This window comes from Rhagoletis pomonella, unplaced genomic scaffold (assembly GCF_013731165.1).
Source record: "Rhagoletis pomonella isolate Grant_MI unplaced genomic scaffold, Rhpom_1.0 Rhpom_scaffold_00005, whole genome shotgun sequence".
In the NCBI taxonomy this organism is placed as follows: domain Eukaryota; kingdom Metazoa; phylum Arthropoda; class Insecta; order Diptera; family Tephritidae; genus Rhagoletis; species Rhagoletis pomonella.
In genome coordinates, this window is record NW_023458559.1 from 76456464 (window position 1) to 76469290 (window position 12827).

A 12827-nucleotide genomic window follows, 5' to 3' on the forward strand; every position below is an offset into this window, starting at 1 on the left:
GAAGATGAAGATGAAGATGAAGATGAAGATGAAGATGAAGATGAAGATGAAGATGAAGATGAAGATGAAGATGAAGATGAAGATGAAGATGAAGATGAAGATGAAGATGAAGATGAAGATGAAGATGAAGATGAAGATGAAGATGAAGATGAAGATGAAGATGAAGATGAAGATGAAGATGAAGATGAAGATGAAGATGAAGATGAATATTAAAATAAGTAGACTGTTATGATCGACATGTAATTTTCGCAAGAGATTTCAACGTAAACTTTTCGCTGGCCGAATACATTTATGATGAACTGACAAAATTTGTGAAAGAAAAATTTTCATTGGAAATGGTTATTGTTATGTTCCAACAACCAAATTAGCGACTACCATTGATGCAGTTTTTTTTTGCTATAGATCAGTAATTATTGAAGCTGATTCACTCAAAATAGCCGATTGCAATAATAACCTAGCAGGAAATTTGATTATTGTACATTTTTGGATAATGGGCGTGGCCCCGCCCACTTATGACCACAAGTGTGTATAGCAATATCTATTTATTTTATTGGTTATCGAAGGAGTAGAAATAAAACTGTATTTCTTTGATCCGGCATTTAAATTCAAACGCTACATTTTAAGAAAAAAGCTAGGTTTGTATAGAATTTTTATATGAAATAAAATATTTTAGAACGTTGATTTGGATATTTTTATTTATATTTATTTAACAGGTCTCAAACTTGTTTTATTTCGAAACCTATTGGACTACTATTTTTTTACTGCTAACTGGTATATGCTGTTGCCAGACAATTGAAATTTCGTAGGGCATCGCCGTGTTAAAAATACCATGGAAAAAAGATAGAACACGAAATGGTTGAGCGGAAAAGCGAACTGGTAGTACTCTAGTTCACAACTAGTATTTTTCTCTGCAAAAATACAAAATAAAGTCAATAAAATATGAAAAGTATCGCACCGTCGGCCGCTGTGGTGTAGTGGTAAGCAGTGCACGCTTCCATTCCACAGCACCTGGGCCAAGCTGGGTTTGAAAAATATTATATTGACTTATTTTATTCTATTTTTTAGACTTGCATAAGAAATTGCCGCTGTGATGTAGTGGTAATCAGTGCGCGCTTTCACACATCAGCACCTGGGTTGAAGCCCTGGTCAAAGCAACATCCCAAAAAATATAGAAAAGGTTTTTTCTTAACAGCGGTCGTCCCTCGGCAGGCAATGGCAAACCTCCGAGTACATTTCTGCCATGAGAAACAGCTTCTCATAAAAATACAATCGCCGTTCGGAGTCGGCGTAAAACTGTAGGTCCCTCCGCTTTGTGTGACAACATCAAGGCGCACGCTACATGACAGAGGAGAAGCACGGCCAAACACTAACATATGTGTAAGCGCCAATCTATTATTATTATTATTATCGAACCATAACGGTGGAGTTGCACAAAAATTATGTCTGCAGTTCATACATTTTTATACACACTTCCAACAGATTTGTTGAATGAAATCCAGTTGCTGCTGATAAGATTTGTATTTTTTTAATATTATTGTTTTTGTTGGCGATAATGTCATGCTGCTATTGCGACAATTCACGTCAACTTAAGAATTTTGAAATGCAAATGCCGATTAAAACCGGCCCAAGCGTAAATGTTTCGAGTGGGTACAATAAATGAGCGCAGGAAAATTACAATGATTGTAGTGTAGCTGATGTACGTCGTTTAAAGTTGTTGGGAAATACATAATTAGCATTTTTGCTCAAAATATTAAATGAATTTATAGATTTTTAGCTTAAAGTCACTAGCAATAGCATTACGAAGCCTAAGCATTGTTAAGCTTATCTGCGAAAAAGCTTAAGATATACAAATATTTATGACATTTACATAGCCATGCGCCATTTTTCGGCAACTTACCGCATATCAAAATATTAACTACTCGTTTGTGACCGAAGGAGTCAAATACTATCTTTAAGTGCCTTTAAAAACGAATTTTACGTCATTAATTTATCGCGCTTTTATTGAGCGATCTTTTATCAATTTCTTATAATAATAATAATAATAATAGATTTGCGCTTACACATATGTTAGTGTTTGGCCGAGCTTCTCCTCCGACTTGTGGCGTGCGCCTTGATGTTGTCACACAAAGCGAAGGGACCTACAGTTTTACTCCGACTCCGAAAGGCGATTGTATTTTTATGAGAAGCTGTTTTTCATGGCAGAAATACAATCGGAGGTTTGCCATTGCCTGCCGAGGGACGACCGCTGTTAAGAATAAACCTTTTCTATCTTTTTTGGGATCTTGCTTTGACCAGGGCTTGAACCCAGGTGTTGATGTGTGAAAGCGCACACCGCTTGCCACTACACCACAGCGCCAAGTTCTTATACAAGTCTAAAAAATAGAATAAAATGAGTCAATATAATATTTTTTAAACCCAGCTTGGCTGGCATAATGGGATATACATAAGTTTATTATTGCAAAATTAAACAAGTTATTTTTGAACAAAAAACAAACGGTTTCAACGATTATATGCAAATATAGTAGAACCGATAGTTTCTTCATGATCCAATGTTCGGAGTTAAGCAAAAGTAGTGTGGGACCACCCTTATAACGAAATCGCGCCCACCAAATATACATACATATAAATCGCCATTGGCCGTTTTTGGCCGATTCTTGGATGAGGTAATGTTGTTTAGTTATTTGATTGTGTTATTCGTTAGTTATTATAAATGTTTATAAAAGCATTTGTTCTTGAAATGAATTTATATCGAGGATTTAACCGGCCGAAGCATCGGCCGATTCTTTGCCGATTAAATCTTGGATATATGTATGTAAATTCACTTCAAGAAAGAATGCTTTCATAATATTTTATAATAACAAAAGAAAAACATATTCAAATAACTAAATAACATTACCTCATTCAAGAATCGGTCCAAAAACCACCGATACCGATACTAGTCTAGCCATCGGCCGATTAATCAGGGCTCTATGGCCAGCTGCCTACTTACGGCCATCTTTTGATTCAACTAATCACCTGTGAAAGTTAAATCATGTAAATTCCCTATTATATAGAAAAGAATCCACCTAGACACGCATGTAAGGATAAACATGGATAAACTAGGAGGTAAGTGGCGAAGCAGCAGATAAATCAATTTGGAATAAAATACTAGCAAAGCACGTCAGCGGTTACGTAGCTAATAACATGTATTAATAGAATCGTAGTAGCAATGTCTTTAGATGCATGTAGAAGCAAAGCATGTCTGGCATCACAAAATGCTGGCGGGTGCAGTAGTGTTGGCCCAATACGCAACATACAACCACACCTTGGTGAAACTAATTACCACTGCTGACAAAGCAAGTAGAGAAGTATGTAGTTGCGTGATACTTGAGACTGCCACTCAGCCGCTACTGCTTAGCGTCATCACAAATGTGCGCCTTAAGAAAGTGCAATAATGGCAAACGCCACACAACTTTGCCACTCTCCGATTATTTCTTATTCAGTAGAAATTGGAAAACCCCAATGCATACATGCTTGCAGTTAAGTATCAGCGTTCAACGACACCATAAATACATAAGTACAAAGAATATAGACGAAAAATATTGCAGCGATGATTAACTGACCTCTTCGAGGTGGCGCCATTAACTTACTTAATTTTTGGAAATGGAAACGATTACTGCTTTACATGCATCCATAGATTTGTATAAAGGCAAATATATGGTTGGTTTTCTCCAAATCAGCAGAGCTTGGTCGTCCAACGAATGATACTTTGCGGAACCGAAAACGCTGCAATGAATGGCGTCTGTCGGTCGATATGGTTTTATTAACGCCCAACTTCTTATGGTTGAACGTTATTTTGCAGTATTTTGTTTCACATGCGCGTATATAAGGTATTTAATTTTCACTGTTCTGCACTACTACACTTCATAGCATTTACTTTTTCTTTGATACAAACCAACTTTTTTGCTGTGGTAATTTCTTGTTCCAATTTTTCTTTCGGTTTTTACGGAATTCATGCACTTGTCCAGCGTTTCATTTCTTCGTTATCTATTTCATGTTTTTGCATTTTTTCTTATTTTAAACAATGGAAAAATACAAAATGCGAGTTTGCTTTAAAATCCATATACATACATGCATGCGCAATTAATCACATTTATACATTTTTCACTTTATTCTAGTACTTTCGTATTGGGGTATTACACGTTGACCCACCTAATTTGGACACCTTCTAGTTGGGGCCATATAAAAAAAAAGAAATTAACAAAATTGCAACAGATTCCGGGGCAAACGACAAAAAATAATCAAATCGCCTCCGATTGACGTTTTCTACTGAATGTAGGGAAATTTTTCTATAAGTGAAAATGTCAAAAACATAAACAATAATAATGGGATATTATATGGGGCGAAATGCACAACCGGAAGTGGAGGGTGAGAACCCGCGTTCATCACCCTGTACTTCCGGTAGTGCATTTCCAAGAATTCCGGTAGTGCATTACCGGATTTAGCAAAATTTTGATCGGCCATTCCACTTTATCATTTTTTTTCAGAGCTGCCAACGTTTCTCAGGCGGAATTAAATATACAAAATGGGTATCAAACTAGAGGGGCTCAAAAAAGTTGACTATTGAAAATTTTTTTGAGGCGGGCTGCCACCGATTTCAAAAATTTACTTCTATTAAATGAATAAGATAAACTAAATATTACAATATGGGTATCAAATGAAAAGTATTTAAAAAATCTTTGATTAAGTTATATGTTCAATAGCGCTATCCGCCACCTTTCTAAACAGTAAGAACTAAATTATTGAAATTTGTTCAAAAACACTTTGAACGAGCAATGTTCAAAAATGTGTTGCCACTGAACTTATCTATATACGTATGTATATAAAAACGGATCGTGGATACTTACCCTGCAAAAATCGCGACTACTCCATGCATGCATGTAAAGAGTACTCCCGAAGGTCCAAGGAGTACTCTAAAATTAACCACAATTCATATAAAAAATATGGTCCAATTAACATTGCGATGTCCTAGGGCAGGACCATGTACTCCATCTCTGCATTACATCAGAGTAGCACAAAACTACTCCCAACATACTCCAATGACATTATCGTTATATTTTTTCGTTTGTACACGCTTTTGTTCTTCACTTCGCAGATGCTTTTTTTGAAATTAATAAAAACCAGAAACAAAAATTAAAAATTACATGTTGCCTCTGACGACATTCGAACCCGAACATGCTGGGAGCTAAGAACTAACAGCTAGCATCTCTACACGTTCAGCTACAGCCAGACATGCAAATGTACTTTCAAATGCTTAACTTCATTCACATGTCGTTAAAACACGAGCAGTGATCGGGTAACAATAAGCTGGTGCAGAGACACGAGTTGGTCCGCTACAGCATGACAGAGGAGCACTTTTGTAAGTACTCCAATATACCACAAATAGACTACATGGTCCAACGATTTTTGCAGGGTATTTGCGTAGTCGCGCAATGTGTGTGGCGTAAATCTGGAATGTCATGCTTTTCACACGGTCAGCTATATGTGTGTTCCTGAGTTGGGAAACCATCCTCATTCTTCATTTACGCTCTGGAGCAGAAAACAAATAAAATTGTATTTTAAAAAACTAAAACCTCCTAATTATAATTGCCATTCGTACTGTCATCAGGTATGTAACTTGAGAATAGAAATCGCTGCATCTTTTAGGCGCATCAATATTACATAGTTACGTCCCGAGTTAATAAAAATCTTGTGTATCATGCAGCTTAAAGTAAATACAATCATTATTTTATTATTATTTTTAAATTTAAATGAAATTAACAAGCCTATTGCGAGTGTCGACTAATAGTAGATAAACTACTATTATTCGATTATCGACTTTCTATGGTATTGTGAATTTCGATTCTTCGTTCGATAAGCGACTGTGAATAGTTTTTAGGCGATCATCCTTCATCAGTTTGTTTGCATGAGGATGAGCGCTAAAAATATTCACACTCTCCTATTGAATGAGAAAACGACATTCAAAATACCATGGGTAATCGATAATCGACAAATATTCGTTTATCTACTACAAGTCGACACTCGCAATAGGGGTGTAATACTTGATTTTAGTTCTCCTCTTAAATATAACATCATATTGAATTCGAAGAGTCTTCCATTCAATCTATAATTGAAATTATTAACATACGCTAATTTTCGGTAAAAAAAAGAACAAATTTCGGTTGAAATCGTGAATGTTCGAAAATAATTCAATCAAAAATGTAATTGGGCGAAACGAAGTTTGCCGGGTCAGCTTGTACTTTATATAAAACGCTTTTGATTTCACATAAAACCAGTAACATTTCATTTTATTGAATTTATTTTGATTTTCATTTCTAGTTTATACACAAAGATTCTGTTTATGGGCTTGGATAAGAATTTTCGTTTTTTATTCCACTTTCACGATTTTTAATTGATAATCGAATGCCTTGCATTTCTACTCTTTTGGAATTTTCAATGATTACATTGTACATACAGTAATAGTAATAATAATAAAAATAATTTAGTGTAACTAAATACTTCATTTATAAATACGTGGTTTCTTTTCTCCCGAAATTTAGTATATAACTCAATACTTAAACGTATGTATGTATGTATGTATATACGGTAACTACATTTTTATGTATGTATATTTCATAAAGTAAATAATTAATGCTAATTTGGTGAAATACATTATTTATAAAGACAAGGAGGGGAGAAAGTAATAACAATTTCGCTTAGCTATTAAGAATCGCAGATCGTTTAAAACTTCCATAAATATAGTAGTTGCAATAGCCATACGCGTACACATTTAGTAATATTATTAATAAAAATTGGCAAAAGTTGCGCTTTACTTATTATTACGATGCATAAATTTATTTAAGTACTATTGAGCCTTTATTGAAAATGCAAGGAGCGTTTTAATGATGAGCTGGATTGGGGGTGATGCCTTCACGGTCGGTGGTTGTTGTGGGGTTAGTAGTAATGGTGCTAAAACTGTTATTTGTGATGCTAAGAGTGCTATAGACTGACATGTGTGTTGCATACGTTTAATTGTAATAGTATTTCTTATTTTCATCGCTGCTGTTGCTGCTGCTGACTTAGTTATTTTCCGGCGTTTATGTCGCCACTATTCAACAATGGGATCGGCTGCGCCGGGCACCGTCTTTGAGATCAAATTTTCTTTTATATCACCTTTATTATCATCAACGGCCACTTCGAATTCATTATCGTCTACGCCCTTGGGGTCATCATCACCTGCCGCATTAGCGGATTTATCAATATCACGCTCGAATTCATTCACTTCATATGCATTTACCATTTCAGTCACAGCATCCAACGGTGGTAAATTAATGTCGCGCTCAAATTCATTTAATTCAATATCCATTGGTAACTCTTCTCCAATCACATCATTCAACGGTCGCCAATCATTCAAACCGGCCGCATCGAACTGCTCCGGCAATGGCTCACCAGCCACGCTGCTAAGACGTGTGCGCAAGCGCTTGGAAATACCCTCCAGCTCATTAAATTTATGCTTAACGGCTTGACTAAGATTTAAGTGTGTGAGATCGAGTGAGTTTCCAAATTGTTCAATGACATTGTCAATGGAAGCGCCAACAGCGCATTGTGCGTTTTTAGCAGGAGCAGAAACAGAAGCAGGGTTAATAAACTGTAGGTCTGGTCTAGGTTGTGTTTCCTTTTGCGGCTGTGGATGTTTATATATACGTTGTGCGAGAAACTTAACATACCAACCTTCCATTGGCTTGGCACTCAACTGCAACTGTCCATTTATGCGTCCATTAAAATCGATCACATTGAAAGTGCCACCAATATGCATGCCACGCAAAAAAACGCTCAAGTCTAGTGCGGTAAAACCTATGATGGCATCATCAATTGGCTTGGGTACCAAACGTGCAGTCGTACCGGAGCCACTACTGCCATTGCCAGTCGGCGGTACATTTGCCTTTTTCCATAGCTTCAAAATGAAATTTTGCTTAGGCTGAAAATGTGATACAGAAAACAATCGTTAATTTAATTTTTCGGGTCTCAAGAAAGCTGTTATCTTACATTTTCTAAATATTCAGCGCCCACAGTGACCAAAAAGCGTTGCGTGAAACGCGGATGCGTACTGCGCTCAACAACATCTGTGGCATAAACGTTCCCCTCATGTGACTTATAAGGTCCGCTACTGCCCGAACACTCATCTGCTTGGAATGTAACGTATGTGGTTGGTGGCTCGCCTGCTGGAAAACGCTTGGATGCTGAACGCTTAGATGCATTCTTTCCACCCTTACCCTTAGCGGAAGGATTTAGCGGCAATGAAGCCGCACAATCAATATACAACTCAAATTGGAAAGTGCGTTCCTGTAAACACACTTTGGGCTGCCATTGCTGCTGTTGCGGGGTAGCCGCCGCAGACGACATTGAATTTGGCGTCGGTAGTGATAACATTGAAGACGCCGCAGACGTTTGCGGTGACGATTGCGTTTGTTCCAAAGCTTCTTGCAACATTTCCATCAAATTTACTGTATGCCGAATACTTTTTGGTGTGTTTGCTCCTTTAATTACTGCATTAATATCTTCGGGTGGTATGAGAAGACTTGGATAGAGTGGCTCTCTTGCAGCGTCTATGGCAATACTGCTAAACATGTCGGCGTGTAAAGGGCGAAAGCCACGTTGTAATTTAAGATTTTTTATCTGCTCTTCGCTACCAATAGCAAGCAGACACTTAATTTCACCCAACTTTTCGCCATTCTGACCCAAAATAGGTGCCCAAGCGTCAATGGAAATAACGGGAAGCTAAATAATGAGATTTGAAATAAAGCTTTTTTTGCTATATAGCCCAAAAACACAAATTAATGGCACATACCTTTTCGGTAACCAAACGATTTGCCATCATTTCATTGCTGAATGCTATGAAAAATTGATGTAGTGGCAATAGTACCACGCCTACTGGTTCCAGGGGCATTTTTGGATTGCCATTATTATCAACTGCGGCTGCGCTAATAGGGCGTTGACAAATCTGTAGTTTCAAATGCTTACGCTTGACACGATTCAAAAAGTTTGCATCTCTTATTATGGCGAATTGCTGAAAGAGTTTTAAAAAAATTAAAATGTACTGAAAGAAACGGCCATCAGTCCATTGAACTCACCTCCTGATAGTAAAACATTTGCGAATGCTCAGACTTTGATGTGGCTGGCTCTGATTTCCAAAAGCGTTCGCATACCAGATGATACTCGCGATTCAAACACATAACCATATCCCGAACCTCACACGCATACACAAGGCCCGTTAGCAGGCGTATTTTTAACGTTTCAGCGTTGAAGCTGCTGCTCGTGCCAACTTGTACATCATTGTTATCTTTGGTTTTGGCTGCATTAGCTGGAAAATAAACGAGGTAATTGAATTAATATACATATGTACATATGTAGGATGGAAGATTTCGTATGCAACGAACTTTATGTAGAACAATTTCATAGAACCAACTGAAAATTAAATTTTTTAAAGATCACTTTATTAAAGTAGCATTGAATTTGGAGCATGGTTTTAGGCGTAATTTTCGAATTTCATATAGAGATGGACGCGGAATATCGGGAGCCACAGTACTGATTTCAAAATGGCCGGGAAGGTATTAAACAATTTGCGGGCGAGACTTGACAAAAATCACTTCCCGACATGCCGGATAAAAACTTCCGAGATTTCAGAAAGGAAAAGAAAAAAAACGAAAACGAAAAAAAATCGAGAAATACATACATACATATACAATAAACACGAGATTATTTAAAATTAATTTGAAAGCCATATAATTTTACTTAGCGATAGATATCCGAGAACCACGGGACCTGCGGTAAATTCTGAAAAACGTTGTGATGGGCAGGTTGGGGACTTTAAAATTGAATGTCGGGATGAACGGGATCGCGCACATTTCTATACAATTGTGTTATTTTAAATTCATAAGACACCCTGCAAAAATTTGAGGACCAGGTGGCCTACTGGGTCGTAGTTTTAAAGTATGAGCAAAAGGACCAGGTTGCGTACTAGTAACTTGTTATGCTGACCTGGACCACTTCTAACGTAAAAAACTTATATATGTATTGAAGACCACTTCTTCGTGGCCGATAGGCAATATGATTCGGTTGTCGAATGTGCCATGGTCCAAAAGGAGTAGTTGTCAAGGTAGTCCCATGTTATGCAGTGGTGCACCAAAAGTGGTCCCATATTATGCTGCGTTGGACCAGAGGGATCAGGTTCAATGACATCGCAATGTTAATGTAACTATATTTTGTTCATATATTTGGACCATTTTGGTTACTAGTGTTGGTTACAAGGTATTGTGGTCCTGTACTGGTATTTAACCTAGACCCACTTTTTGCAGGGCATGCATACCCATGTGCAGTTGTGGATATACAGAGTGGGCCAAATAAGATTTACCAATGTTAAAAACGTATAACTTCTTTATTTTTTAATATCATTGTTATTTTCTTTCTGCATGTTATAATTAATCTCTGGGAAAATCATAATGAATGCTTACAGCAAGACGACCAACAACGACTACAATACGCTATTCGTTATACACAATTAGCCTCACAAATTGATTTTTTAGGTAATGTTTTGGTGTCGGATGAAGCGCATTTCCAAGCAAAACTAAATTGTGGGGCTCTGAAAATCCAAGGGCAAAACACCAGCACCAGTCTCACCCATCCGGTGCGGTGTTATGGCCGAAAAAGTTATCGGCCCATATTTCTTCGAGAATGAGGATGAAACGCCAGAAACTATTTCTGGGGCTTCTTACAGATTGACAACTTTTTGCTGCCAATGGCAGAGTAGCATCCAAATTCGTGGTTCCAACAAGATGGAGCGACTGCGCACACTGCTAGGCAAACTAAGGACCTATGAACTATGGATGGTAGGTCTTATTTGGCCCACCCTGTATGTATGTATTTCACCGTGAGGTAGCTGCGAAAATAACAACGGTTAGTCTGGGTTCTGACAAAGAAACTATTGTTACGGCAACTCGAAGTTTGTTGGAGAGAGGTCTACGAGCAACAAGCTTTGTGCTCTCGTTCGTCTGAGTAGTTCGAGTTGGCGGTTCACAGCCGACAACAAAAATTGCATACAAAATAATTGCTCTGTGTGAACGCGAAGGGCAACACAGAGAGAAAAGAGAAGTTGCCGAAAATGAGCCACAAAAGTCTCCCTGTGTGAACCCAGTCTTATGAAAAGTTTCAAAACAATAAATAATAGGTGTATCGTAGTAACTAGTCAACTAAGTTGAATGATACTATGGACGAAATGCTTCCCACCAGACAATTTTTGTTGCCGGAAATAAGAAAACCGTTCGCCTTCGGCAACGAAATTTACTGCCGGGCAACTGGCCTTGGCGAGTCGTTTTCTAATTGCTATTTGAGCAATAATTATTTGGAACAATTTTATTATTTTTAAAATTTCAAAATTAAATTATTTCCCTCGCTATTACGCTTCGTATTTTTTCAATTCTACTTTTGGTGTAAATTATGTACTTTCGAGAATCCTATTGACGCAAAATTCATAAGTTTGGGAATAATAATGATAATATATTTCTAAAATGACATGAAAAAATTGGCGAGTCGCCAATTTGTTGCCATTAACTATTGTTGCCTATTTCTCATGTTTTGCATGGTGGGTTCTTACTTTAATTCTGAAAAAAATGTGTTTTTATTGTGACGTAATAATAACAATGTTGAAGTAAAGAAATAATCAATTATGGCTCGCTGAAAGTTATGCCTTATTTTTTAAATCAATATTTTCCAAGCATTGCCATAAAAATGTTTTTAACATTTTATAACAGTGAAATCCTCACAACTCAAGTCGATACTAAGCACATTTTTTTTGGAAGCAAAGCGTTTTTTCTTTTACTTAAGATTTTCCTTTTAGCCCAGTAACTTTACGACTTTTTCAAAAAAAGAAATGTAGTTCGGAACTTTTGACGCAGTTTACTTCTATTTTACATGCATGTAGATTATGGATTCCATGAGACAGATTACAAAGATTAAGCACTTAAAATTATCATCTTCCTCCCCCTATTGAAAACAGTGTGACCGTTTGAAAAATTCAATGGCTTCCCAACAATGGCGTCTAAACTAACCGTAAATTAGATTTTGTTTTACAACTTAGTGCCACTGAAGAACCCAACGCTAAAAGGAAAAAGTAACAGCAGGTTCTTATGGTGAACCCAATATGGCGGCCAATAAAATCGATTCGATCAGCTTGAAATGTTTTCCTTTGGGGTTCTTGTGGCCACTGATTACGAGTCTGGAAAAATTCAATTGGAAAAATTGGAAAAATTCACATTGGAAAAATTCAAAATGGAAACCCCCATATGGCGAAAAAAATAAATAAAATTAAAATCGAATGGCCTCTAAAACTTTGACTTTAAAATATGCCAAGGATTTTCAACAACAATTCATTAAAAATTACAAAAACCGTGCCAATTTAACAATTTTTCGCACTTTAATTATGTATTTGGAGTAAAAAGTGTTTTTTTTTTTAAACTTAATATGAAAAATTCTAGAAAATTAATTCTCTACAAATTTGGATGTAGCATCTTTTTACGAAAAATTAAAAATAAGCTTGCAAATCGCAAACAAACTCAAAAAAAACTAAAATCCAAGATGGCGGCATGCTCCCATATCAAATTTAGAGGCAAGGCAGTAAATCCATAATCTACGTGTAAAATAGAAGCAAACTGCGTCAAAAATTCCGAACTACATTTTATTTTTTTCTTCGTACCAATTTGATCTTAAGTTACTGGGTTATTCAATTTTCATAATTTTCAGGAAATATTTTATCT

At 36.7% G+C, this 12827-nt stretch overlaps 2 protein-coding genes across 3 annotated transcripts in view; both read right to left on the bottom strand.

Annotated features, from left to right (window-relative positions):
• Window positions 1–4621, bottom strand: part of LOC118739610 (phosphatidylinositol 4-phosphate 3-kinase C2 domain-containing subunit beta) — a gene marked incomplete in the record, with an annotated part of 95198 nt that extends 90577 nt beyond the window's left edge. The window contains 1 exon segment of the mRNA XM_036471040.1: window positions 3630–4621.
• A 1521-nt stretch (window positions 4622–6142) lies between these two features.
• LOC118739613 overlaps window positions 6143–12827 on the bottom strand; it is a 37220-nt gene continuing 30535 nt past the window's right edge. Inside the window, exons 3-6 of one of the 2 annotated variants that reach the window (XM_036471044.1) lie at window positions 9150–9379; window positions 8867–9085; window positions 8065–8796; window positions 6143–7996 (exon numbers count right to left, since the gene is read on the bottom strand). In XM_036471044.1, coding sequence (XP_036326937.1) covers window positions 7127–7996; window positions 8065–8796; window positions 8867–9085; window positions 9150–9379 — 2051 coding nt within the window. In that variant the 3' untranslated portion in view covers window positions 6143–7126. The remainder of the gene's footprint in view (window positions 7997–8064; window positions 8797–8866; window positions 9086–9149; window positions 9380–12827) is intronic. The other variant, XM_036471045.1, reaches the window with a different exon arrangement.